The sequence below is a fragment of the Eutrigla gurnardus genome (genome assembly GCF_963514095.1).
Source record: "Eutrigla gurnardus genome assembly, chromosome: 7".
Classification (NCBI taxonomy): Eukaryota; Metazoa; Chordata; class Actinopteri; order Perciformes; family Triglidae; genus Eutrigla; species Eutrigla gurnardus.
Window position 1 is genome coordinate 25,417,189 of NC_139921.1, and position 12,820 is coordinate 25,430,008.

The 12,820-nt window shown below is 43.4% G+C and overlaps 1 protein-coding gene across 1 annotated transcript in view; it reads left to right on the forward strand.

Moving 5' to 3' along the window:
- Positions 1–12,820, forward strand: part of npas3 (neuronal PAS domain protein 3) — a gene marked incomplete at its 5' end in the record, with an annotated part of 122,615 nt that overhangs the window by 106,690 nt on the left and 3,105 nt on the right. Inside the window, 3 exons of the mRNA XM_084013870.1 lie at positions 1,834–1,940; positions 10,231–10,378; positions 10,570–10,685. Coding sequence (XP_083869996.1) covers positions 1,834–1,940; positions 10,231–10,378; positions 10,570–10,685 — 371 coding nt within the window. The remainder of the gene's footprint in view (positions 1–1,833; positions 1,941–10,230; positions 10,379–10,569; positions 10,686–12,820) is intronic.

Below are 12,820 nucleotides of genomic sequence, written 5' to 3' on the forward strand. Positions count from 1 at the left end.
AAAGCTAACGTTGGTTTTGAACGTTTTGCTCGTGACATTAAGTGTTGTAAATTAATAAATTATTTTCTTGTTATAAGATATTAAAAATATCTTGTTATAAGATATTAAAAAATGTATATGTAATGTTAAAATGTATTTGTGCGAATTTCAAAATGTTTTGTCGTTGCAAAGTTTGTCCACAAGAGAGCGCCGACGAGTGTAATTTCCAACTGTAGCCTAAATTGTTCCACTCTTGTTTAATAATTAAAAAACAAAAGTATACAAATACATGAAATAAACTATAATATAGTACAGAATGAAATAAAATCAATGAATTACATTTTTTTTATGATATCAGAAAAAAAATATGTAGTTCAAAAACATGAAACCTTTTTGTAGATTTTCTGTTGATCTTTTTTGTATTTTTAGGAACAGATTCTTAATATCCATTTTGAGTGTCAGACACAAAAACTTCCATTTCCCCGTCTTTATTCGTCCCGGCTGTTCGAGGGCAGGAAGAAGAGGAAAAAGAAAGCGTAGAAGAAGTCGTCTCCTTGTCAGAGCTTCGTATTCATGAGGAAGTCCGAGCCAATCCTCCGCGGTTTAACAGGGAAATGTGTTGCTGATGGATGGAGCTCCTTCCCTCCGTCCAGATAAAGCAGATAGGCATCAGGATCTCGCTCAGGAGTTAACCGGCCGACCGGAGGGGGGGGTGATTCATATCAGGCCAAGAAAAAATAAAACCCTTCATGGTTTATTATAAAAGAGAAGTGAAGATAGTAGACAGATTGCCTTTTTTTTTGCGGGAGGAAAAAGGACACAGATGATGATATTCAAGCGGCGCTCCCATTACAGCCCCATTCTGAGGATGAGTTTCAAACAGAATGGGGAAATGGGAGGATGTATTTTTTTTTCTTTTCTAAAGAATAGAGTGTGCTGTTATCTGCCTGCCAGACATTAGACCCCCCCCCCTCCACTCACCTCCCCACCAATAGAACGATACTCTGGGAAATTGTGCTTTCTATCCTGTGGCAGATTTGTTCAAATTAAACCTTTTAGAGCTGATTTGTGTTACCTGTTCAGTAGACAGACGGCTTCAGTCTGTTTCTTTTCTTCTTCCCTGAATCGGCCTTTTTAATCATCGAGGACCAGAACTGTAGAGAGGAAACTGACAACTCCGATATTTCAGAGTTACGCAGCATTTCCGTGCAAGGTTAGCGTGCTTGAGCCGTTCTCGCTGCCGTGGCGACCAAATAACGCATCTTGGCGAGCGTTTGTTTGTCCGTGTGCCGTATCCACCCGCTGCATTATGGGTAGATAAACTGACGTTGTATAAAGAGAAGGGGCAGAGGACGGGGGTCAAATCGCAGGACTTTCACCCAGGAGGCCGCTGTTAGTGTCCCGTGTAAACGTTTAAATATGAGTCAGAACTTTTTTCTGTTTCCATTTCGTGATCACTTTTGATCCCGAACAATGATGAGTGTTTTTTACGAAAACTAACAATGTCGTTTTGTAGTCTTTTGTTTTGTTTTGTTTCCGACTGCATACGTTTCCAAGGAAACGGCGTCAGTACACACTTCCTGTTTAGTTGTAATGAGCGTAACTTTGTTGAAGAAAGTTTAAACGTTAAATCTCAATGGTTCTAAAATAAATCTAAAAAAACATAACCGACCGTTCTCGCTGCCGAGAATTTGTCCAAAAATAAGCTTGAAATTAAGATTTTTGACAATTTTTTTCATTCTTTTTTTATTTCTTATATGTTTTATTTATTCATTAACGTAACTTTAACAAAAACATATTTCTTCTCAAACATGTTATTCGGTGTGAGTGAGCATGAACCTCCTTGTGTCTCAGGATCAGCGACTACATGGACCTGACGCCGGTGGACATCGTGGGGAAGAGGTGCTACCAGCTCATTCATGCCGAAGACGTGGAGGGAATCAGACAGTGTCACCTGGACCGTGAGTACCCGCCGCCGCCGCCACCTGACCTGCATGCTGCTCACTGATTGGACCTCCCCTGCTGAGGTCCACTTGTCATTTCTGTTCTGGAGGTATCTTGGTCACTGCGGATGTTCGCCATGGCAACTACATCTGCTGATGTGGTCAAAAGCTCCAGACCTTGAGTTTCGTCCTGGGTGAAAGTCCCGTGTTCGTATATTGCCAGACCTTCGGAGAATCTTTGCTCTGCTGTATCTGTGAAAAGTTTTCTCACAGCTGCAACTCGACAATCTTGTAACCCTCGTCAGGAGGCATAACACACACTCACACACACACAAACACACACACATCTCCACTGCTGCCACGGTCGGATCGTTTTCTGTGGCGGTAAAAGCCGAGGGAGGCGTTCAGAGCAGCCAGCGTTTTACGGCGTGTCGGAGGTGTTTAAGGCGTAACGCCAAATAATAACAAACAAACCTGCACGGCGAGGCGTGCACGCCTGACGGGATCAAACGGCCACATCAACAAAGCTTAACGTTATAGATGTTATTGTTACGTTATATGTTCTTTTTACTAATTATTTCCGCCGCAGTGCTTTTGGACGCCACAACAGTTTCCGAACTCTTACATGCTTCCATTTATTGTTCCCATCATGCTTTGCTTGCAGCAGCCCTCTCTCTCTGAAACACTCTGTTTGACCTCCTGCCCCTCCCTCCCAAAAAGCGCGGTCTGCTCTGATTGGTCAAAAAATGCCCCGCCCCTCACCAGAACCAGGAGTTTTTCATAGTACGTTTAAGTTTGTCTTCTCCACGCTCCTTTCTGACTGCTTGGTTTGAGGGCGGGACTAACTAGTGCCTGGGACGGATATTATGCTAATAAGGTATTTGATGACATCACCACTTTACTTGGTGACATCACCACTTTACTGTAGAAATGGCATTTGAGGCGGTTTCTAATCCCCTTTAGACCTGGACAAGAACTACACAAGACAGTGTCAATGTATAAAAGGTCCTTTTTAATTGGAAACATATTTAGTCGCTGTGGGTTTTAGTTCCTGATGTAATAACTGAGAAAAATATGTATTTAAATACACCTTAATGAACATCTGATAGACATGTATGCTAAATTCTGACAAAACCTAAAACGTGTTGCACATCTCACCAGAGAGGGAAAAAAAGCATGAAACTTTTTCAATTACCTTCTTGCCGAAAGTTCCTGAGCTCCGAACATCCAGAGTGGCAATCAGGAAGTGACTCTACGGCGGCCCGGCGGGTCAGATGGAACAAGGAGGGGGGGAGGGGGGGAGGTTTGGATGTGTAGAACACGGAGGAGGGAGGAAAAAAAGGAAGTGAAATATGGAGGGAGATTATTCGTCTCCGTCTGCTGCGAGGAGGTCAAGGAGGCGAGCCGGCAGCCGGCGGTTTAAATGACTTGGTTTTAGTCGAGCGGAGTCTAATACAGCACCTTCAGTCACCTCGGCTGCTCCTTTTATTCTCCCTCTTTCAAAATTAATTTCCTCGACGAAACAGAAAAGGTGGCGAGAGGAGGAGGGGGGGTTCAGGACTGGATGGCTACGGGGTCCTGGATCCGATTCCTCTCTTCATCCTCACCGTCACATTAGTTCTTTTTCCTTTTCCTTTGGGGCGGTTTTAATTCACGGCAGCGTGAACTCGCTGCTGATTGGTTGGAAGCTGATATTCAGAGTGGCGGCCTAATGAGTCCCGACCGTTTTTTTTAATTCCGACTCGGCGAAGTCGAGATCGGACTAATTGGATGGCGACAGATCTGGGGTTTTTTTTGCGTGATTAGTTTTTTTTTGTTTGGAAATCAAATACAGGCAAAAAAAAAAAGAAGTTCAGTTTGTCTGTTTTTATTTGCGTGTGAAAGTTTTTAAGTTGAAAACTTCCAGTTGTGTTCATGCTTGCTTGGAACCGCGGTGAGACTTTGCGTAGTCGTTGCTTCATCAACTCGGGAATAGAAACGAGTTTTGTGCACAGAAATTCCGATCTTGTGCAAAATTTTGCATAATTTTTTGCAAATTCGCCCATGCAAAAATATCTCTAACTTAAAGATATTGTGTTAATAATATCTGATAGCAGACTGACACTCTATGCTCTATATAGGTTGGAAAGTGGACATTAACGTCCAATCAGCAGTCTGCGGTCAAAGGCCAATCAGAGAGTTCGGCCTCAGGAACACCTTCCAGTAAACGTCTTCCTGCGGGAAATGTTTCCAAAAGGCCGTTACATTTTCTTTGCATTCTGAATTATCACAAAATAACCTTTGTGGGGTGTTTTGTGTTTCTGGAAGGAATCTTCATCTTGTTGTCTAACAGGCTGCAGACATTCAGGTGAGAAAGAAAGAACAAAAAAAACAGTTTCTCTGTTTCTGCAGAGCAGCTCTCTCTGGCTTTGATTTTTCGGTGGGATTTATTTCCACGTCTGCTCCTCCGTTCTCCCGCCACTGCTGCTGGAGTCGGATAGTTAGGGAATCGATCAAGGTGTATTTTAGAGGGAAAGCCTGTTCTCTGAACAGGGATCTAAATTTTAAAAGGCTTCTTTTTAAGTGGAGGGCGAGGCGTGATCCCTCTCTCTGTGAAGGAGGCGTCGCTCTCTAAGTCTCTATCATTACCTGCTGACAGCCGGTCTTAGCTCGGGTCAGATCTCAAAGTCGATCTGTCCTCGTTTCCACTCCGGGAGCTGAGAGAGGGGTGAACTCGTCTCTTCTCAAAGAAAAGGAAGGAGGAAAAGAGTGATTTGATAGTTTGGGCTTGATAGATCCGTCCGTTCTCAGAGAGGAAAGGCAAGGATGTGATTTGCAGACGGAGGGAAGAAAGAAGACAGAATGGTCTTCTGACTATTGAGAGAAGGTGTAAGACAGAAAATACCGTCTGTTCTCAAAGAAAAGGGTGATCAGAAAATGTAGCGTGAGGTGGAGAAAAGAGAGAAATAAAGTGACGGAAGAAAGAAGACTCATCTTTGACTTCATCTCGTCTTTCACTGTAGAGTAAAAGGGAATGAAGGCGTTGAATGGTTGATTGGCTGGTTCATGAACCAAGACGCTGACCCGAGATCTTCTACCTTCTCGGTTCTCCCAACGATGTTCTCTCCTGTGTTCAATGGGTTTTTTATTTTCAGGGTTCCTCCACCTTCTCTAAAGTCAAATTCAAGCACTTTTCAAGCATTTCCAGGTGCATTTCCATGCTTTTCCAGCACCTTCCAGCTGTGGTAAACTCCATATTTGTATCAATCCAATCCTCAGTATTCAGTCTACTTATTCTGTCACTTGTTCATCACATTAAATGAGATGTTATTGTCCTCTAAACAACCAACATGATGTTTGGAGACAGCTTTTTACAGAAGGACCACAAATGAAAGGAAAACTGATTCCACTAACAGATCCACAGAAATATAATCACCAACTATTTTCATCATCTGTTCATCATCAAAAGTCATTTTTCATGCAGAAATGTCACAAAATGCTGTTTTCAGTGTTTTGGATCATTGCCATCTCCCTCCTCCTTTTGGCATCGTGCCCATTCTAACCCCTAAAAAATAAGAATTACCACAACATGTCACCTCCATCCGCCTTCCTGTTGTCTATATAGATATTGATTTACTTTTTCAGGGCTGTGATTTCCACATAAAGTTCTAAGAGAGAAAAGATAATTCTTGTCTTTTAATCAGGTCAGCCGAATGTGCAATAATATGAAATGTATCTCTAAAGCCAGTATAATATTGAATGAGAGCAGAGTTTACAATAATATATTAATAATGTATGTGTATTTACTTGTGTTGAAATTAAGCTATCTTCTTATAATTAGTAACGACTGACACACATGAAGTCGAAGTCAAAGAAATGATTCTGAAACTTTAGACCTGTAAAATAAAGTATCATCAGTATAAACTCGTAGAGCCAGAAAAGTCGGGTTTTGTCATTTTTGCATTTCTGATTTGGCTCCGACATATTTGAAGAAATGTGAGCAAAAGGGAACGAGGAAGGAGTCGATTAGCAGAGAGAGAAGAAATATTCCTTTTTTAACACTAAAAGCAAGAAAACAGGGAAGAAGACATGACGGAGGAGGAGATCCTTCACTTTGGTTCTCAGGGAGACGAAGGAGGACACAAGAGTATTAATAACAACAAAAGGACATTCACTTTTTTTTGTAGAGAAATAATCAGGAAGAAAAATAAAAGTTTAAAACTCAGAGGAAAAGGAGAGAAACAATTGGACGTATAGAACGAAGAAGTAAAAGACTGAGAATTAGCAAACGGAGAAGACGACAGAAAAACGGGAGGAAGCAGACAGAAAGACATCGAGAGACATTCAAATGCAGTGGGAAATGAAAGCGTGTGAGAGAGAGCGGCAGACTCGCACAGAAGTGAAAGCTCGGTGGATTTAAGCCTGCAGGCGTTTTAGCTGAGCTCGTCTCTCTGGACCAACATCCCCTTTAATGAATCCACACACACACTGAAAGGCTGCTTTTTTATCAGTCTGCACACACACACACACACACACACACACACACCTGTGACACTATCCACACAAGTACGTTAGTAAAACACACACAAATAAGCCTGTCGAGGCTGAGGGGGGTAACACGGATGACCTCGGTAGCATCAAACCCGCGCCGCAGGAAATGCTGGACGAAGTGACCCAAACGTCACCTCGCGACTTTCCCGGCAACTTTATCCACAACTTTGTTGTGAAGAAAAGCCAAAAGTTTTGGTTGTAAATACAGAATAGTGGGAACACATTCTGATCGTCCGAAACCCATCTAGAGGGTTTTCTGACTGTTTCTCCAAACAAGTTCAAAGGTCATCAGAGAGGTCAGTCACACCAAAACGCGTACGCGTGGCTAGAAACACTAGAAACATATAACTAGAAATGCGTAGCTAGAAACGTACCGCTGGAAACATGTAGCTAAAAACACGTAGGTAGAAATGCAACCCTGGAAACGCGTAGTTAGAAACGCGTAGCTAGAGATGCGTAGCTAGAGATGCGTAGCTAGAAACGCGTAACTACAAACGCATCGCTGGAAACACGTAGCCAGAAACGCGTAGCTAGAGATGCGTAGTTAGAAACGCGTAACTACAAACGCATCGCTGGAAACATGTAGCTAGAAACGCAACCCTAGAAACGCGTAGCCAGAAACGCGTAACTACAAACGCATCGCTGGAAACACGTAGCTAGAAACACGTAGCTGGAAACACGTAGCTAGAAACACGTAGCTGGAAACACGTAGCTAGAAACGCAACCCTGGAAATGCGTAGCCAGAAACGTGTAGCTAGAAATGCTTAACAACAAACGCATCACTGGAAACACGTAGCGAGAAGCGCATCACTAGAAATGTGTAAGTAGAAACGTATAACTCGAAATGCGTCGCTGGAAATGCACAGCTAGAAACGCATAGCTTGTTTTCCTAATTACGATGAACTATAGATTTTAAAGTCCAACGAGCAGAGCAACAACGAGACCTCCAGATGTGCTACCACATCTGATCACCTGGTTGCACGACCCGCCATCTTGGAACCCGATTGAAATAATCCTTCATTATTTTGATTCTTAAGATTTCTAGAAGACGTCTCACTCTGCAGATTATGAGGAGACGGCAGAAGACTAGAATTTACTCGTGGTAACTCTTGGTGTTGTTCTTGAGTTGGCCAGCAGAGGGGGACAGAGTGGCACATCTACTTTCTCTCAGAAAGGACGTTTTCATAACAACAAAGTACATCCAGGTTAATGTGACACAGGTAATCTGACTAAAGAGGGAAATCCAGCAGATTAAAGAGAAAGAGATTGAGAGGACGGGTGTTAGGGGAGGATGATGGAGTGAAAGAGAGAGAGAGAGAGCGAGGGAGGGAAAAAAAGGGGGGGGAAGGGGAGGTAAAAGTGAGGTAGAGAGGCTTTAAAAGGGAATAGGACTCCTTTAATCTGTCGGACTCTCTCCTGCAGCCTCGGGCGAGCCTCCAGCACAGGCTCTCTCTCTCCTCCCGTTCATTAGCGGGCGATCAGAGGGGGGGGGGGGGGGGTTGAACATGTGAGCCTCACCTGCAAGATGGAGGGAGGATGGAGAGACTTTTATTAGATTCTTTTTTTATGATCTTAATCTTCATCTCAACGTAGTCCAGATGTGCTCCAAGCTGGATTCACTGGATCTATAGATCTCTAGCAATTTATTGATTTAATATCAATAACCAGATGATGCTGAAATCACTCTGATGGTGATCAGTAAAAAGTGTCAAGTCATGCTTTGTTACACCTAACAAAGCTTGGCCTCTCCATATCTAGGATGGTTACTGGATGGACTTTCACCAGGCAGACCGGAGTCCGTGTCCCATTAAAACCTGAACGTTACCGAGTAGTGATTTGGTTTCAAAATTCAAAACCTATATGTAGCGTTTTGTTTTGTTGCTGTTGTTTTTTGTACAGCATAGCATTTAAAACCACGACCATTACGTTTCCCTGGAAACGTAAGTGAGAGTGCTGTTGCTTTCAAAATAAAAGCATTGCTTCAGCCAAGACGGTCAATGTCACTATTGATTACGTAGAATGGTGCTAAATGTCCTGGTTTGGTAAACGTGTGTGTGTGTGTGTGTGTGTGTGTGTGTGTGTGTGTGTGTGTGTGTGTGTGTGTGTGTGTGTGTGTGTGTGTGTGTGTGTGTGTGTGTCCGTCCGTCCGTCCGTCCGTCCGTCCGTCGTCTTCTATTGGACATGCTGATACACTGAGCTGCTCTCTGAGGACCTGCAGTCATTTGAACAGGCAGCAGTGTGTGTGTGTGTGTGTGTGTGTGTGTGTGTGTGTGTGTGTGTGTGTGTGTGTGTGTGTGTGTGTGTGTGTGCATTCATTGTGTCATTATTTACTCTGCCGTACAAACAAAGCAAGGTCACATTCAAGGTGACGTGATCTCACCATCTCTGCCTTAACATGCAAACAAGTTATCCTCTCTCTCTCTCTCTCTCTCTCTCTCTCTCTGGATGGTAAATAGAGAGCGAATGAGCGCCGGCCGCCGGACCAAAGTCAATTACGGCGGCCCCTGGGGGATGTCGTCTTAAACAATGCTATTAGTTTCTAATAGTTTTTAATTACCGGCCTTCTTTTTCTATAAATCACGCTGCACTTTCTCTCTCTTTCGTCTTCGTCGTGCAAGAATAAAAAAAAAAGCCCTATTTGTGGGCTGTAATTAAACGGGGGAGAGGGATATGAATTTAGTGGCCCCCCGCTTCTGGTCTCTGACTGTTTCTGTTTGAGCGGCTCCTGATTAATGCCAATACATATTGCTTGAGATAACCATTTAGTGGTTAATTTAGCCAAATTTATTGCCTGCGTACCGGCGCAGGGCGGAGGTGGGGGGGAGGGTGGGGGTGAGGGTGGGGAGGGTGGCCCTCCTGAGGCCGTGGCGTGCTGTCGCAGTGACACAGCGCTATCTGGTGGCGAGCGGCAGGTACTGCGGCTCCCTCAGGTGTGTTCGTGTTGTAATCATCCTTTAGCAAAAATAATTTACAAAATATAAAATAAAAAAATTACAAATGGATTAGAAATAATCAATATTCGAAGACAGACAACATTATAATATTATATATATAGTTCCTTCTTTATTTTCCAACCACTCTTTTTATCTCATAATTCCACTTTTTGTGCAGTTTTTTACTTTTGTCCATCAAGAGATCAAAACAGAGCCAGCGAGGAAAAAAATAAAACCACAGTAGAAACACTATTTGCTTCTTTGAGCCACCAGACTGATGTTGGACACCACGAGACGGTTGTCCTGTCTGACCAAGCAAGGCCACCTAAGACCACCCTGACCAGCTAAGACCAGCCCGACCGGCCTGACCAGCTTGACCAGCTAAGACCAGCTGACCAAAACCTAGCTAAAACCATCAAACCAGCTAAAACCATCTTAACCAGCCTAAGCTTGTCTAAGCTGTTTTTTTTAGTAGGGGACGTCGTTTTTGTAGCCGAACGTCGTCCCTGACCGAAAAAAAATGTACTTCCAAGAGAAATTAGGGGTCGACTTTTTCAGTGGCGATACAGATTATTACTTATCTAGCAGGAAAAACTTTACATGTCAAAGCCGCTAAAGTTATCATGGACATATTGCTTTGTGAAGTGCATCCTGGGAGTTTCACACAGCAACAAGGAGAGACCGCCACACACCTGTAAACACACACACACACACACACACACAGCGGCTGGCGGCGTGTTGCTCTGATTAATGACGGCAGCAGCCAAGCAGCTCTCAGCCAGCTGTCACATGACATCTGACGACTGCCCCTCTCACCCATACTGTCTCCCCCTCCCTCCCCCCAGTGATGAATAAGGGTCAGTGTGTGACGAAGTACTACCGGTGGATCCAGAAGAACAGCGGCTACATCTGGATCCAGTCCAGCGCCACCCTCGCCATCAACGCCAAGAACGCCAACGAGAAGAACGTCATCTGGGTCAACTACGTCCTCAGGTCAGAGTCACAGTAGTTGCTCTAATTTGACAAAAGTTGCGGAGATTGGACAGAATTCCAATTCACAGCGTTTACTTGATTGCGTTAATTGCGATGGCAACATTGCGACTTCCTGAACGGTCTGAAAAATCTGTTTTTATCCGAGATAATTTTAATAAACAAAAGCATCTCTGTGTGTTTCTTCCTCACAGCCTCCACGAGTATAAAGACATGCCCATGGACATCGCCCAGCTGCCCAACCTGCCCGAGAAAACCTCAGAGTCCTCCGAAACCTCCGACTCCGAGTCCGAGTCCAAAGAAAACTCCGGTAGGATGGATGATGTGCAAAAAAAAATGTGTTGTGGGGAGGGAAAAGAGAGATGCAAAGAGAGATGTAGAAAGGAGTAAACACACTGAAGTATATCGTATAATATTCCGATCCCTTCGAGTAGAACCAGCGTTCTAACCGGCGGAGAGCGAGGAGGCCTGAATGAGAGAAGCAGGTCGCTGCCAGCCTGCCGTCTGTGAACCGGCTGTGAACCGGCTGGATGCCGGCGGACGCCAACAGCTGCCGGGACACGACGGCGCCCGCTGGCAGCACCAACGACATCAAACACGACTCATAACATGACGCCACGAAATCCCTCCGAACCTCACACAGCTGCCTCAAAACACACTCCAAGAAAAAACACACTAAAAAGCCAAACACAACGAGTAACCGATACGCACAATACGCCAAAATCGCCGCCATCTTGGAGACTTTGTCGCTATATTTGATGAGAAAGCTAGCAACTAGTGTGAACGAGCGTTTTATTTGAACTATTTAAGTTTTATTTTGTTTCTCAAAATACAGAGTTTACAAAAATCTTCCACTTAGTATAACAGCATGATGGCTAGTTAGCTTGTTAGCTTGTTAGCTCGTTAGCTCTCTTCAGTAGAGAGAAAGGAGTTAACGTTTTTAAAAGGGGTCTTAAAAGTCGCCAAACCGAGCGAGAAAGCTAGCGACATGTTTGGCGTGGCTACATCTCCAAAGAAAACAACAACATGATGGATTAAATGTTCGTCTGACGTAAAATGCTAACGATAGCACACCTGGCTAACCGGCTTACCGTCTACGGATGTGATTAAGAGTTATTTTACCTGGTAAATGAGCATATCGTCAGCAAACGCTTTTATTACAATTTAGCTAAAGTTTTTTTTAACAAACTGAAAGAACAATACGGTATCGGAGTCTAGAGTTGTATGAAGGAGATTTCTACTGGCTGTTTTGAAGTCTAACTTAATCTTACATCGTATTGATAATAATACAAATTAATAATCAATAATTAAGCTAAAGTTTTAAAATGTGAGGAGTAGAAAATACAGATAATAGTTTTAAATTTTAGGAGGAAAAGTGAAAAGAAATTTGAAAAATAAAATACTCAACATACCTGAAAATCCTTCTTAAGTACAGTAAGGAAGTATTTGTACTCAGTTACTTCCCACCTAGACTATAATAAAAATGTTTCTTATATTGATACTTACTGACAGTAGCACGAATAATCTTGATCATTTCTCTGGAAAAATAACCGTGAACGTGAGCGTTCATAAGGAGAGAGAAATTATAAAAAAATCCAGAGTTCGGATCCAGAAAAAGGAATCAAGGATTTATTTAACTTGCGTGTCTCCGGCAGCCGGGACACGAAAAGGGAGACGAAGCTTCGCCTCCAACCCCGAGCGTAATATTATCAAGTCCCGCCGCCTGTTGTTGGCATGACGATAGCTGCTGCCAGCTGTTATCGGAGCTGGAGGAGAGCGATGCTGGCACCCCGTCGGCTGTAAAGCCACGCCAGCTGCTGCGGGAGATGGAGGCGGCGGTGGCAATACAGCCGAGCTCCAAATGGGCCCGAAGGTGCTCCGGCTCGACACGTTCTCGAATGAGATATCTGACCTTTGACCTTTTGTTCTGTCGGGATGCAAATCTGTGCCGAGCCGGAGAGAGGACACGAGTACGGGAGCCAAAAATGATCAAATAAATAAAAACAAGATCTTTATTATTGGTGAAATCAATGACATTCAAATAAGACTTTACTCAAATCCCACATGCGTCGCCTTGCTGCTCCAAATACGGGTTAATCCGCCATTGAAAATAGTCCCCTAACAAATGCACTATTTCCTCTTATCATCACGTCAGTCGGTAGTCACGTGAATCCTCAAAGTTAACATGTTGAAATGAACACATTGTTGGTGGTATTTGGGCTAAGATGCTAGCGGCTTGTTTTCATAGCAACGGCAAACATCTGGTCAAGCAACTTGTTTACGTCGGGAATGACAAGAGAAAGCTACCGCTAGCATCTTAGCCCAACCGCCCCGATCAATAAACATCCATAAGATGTACAATTATATATGTGCAAAACGCATATATATATATATATATATATATATATATATATATATATATATATATATATATATATATATATT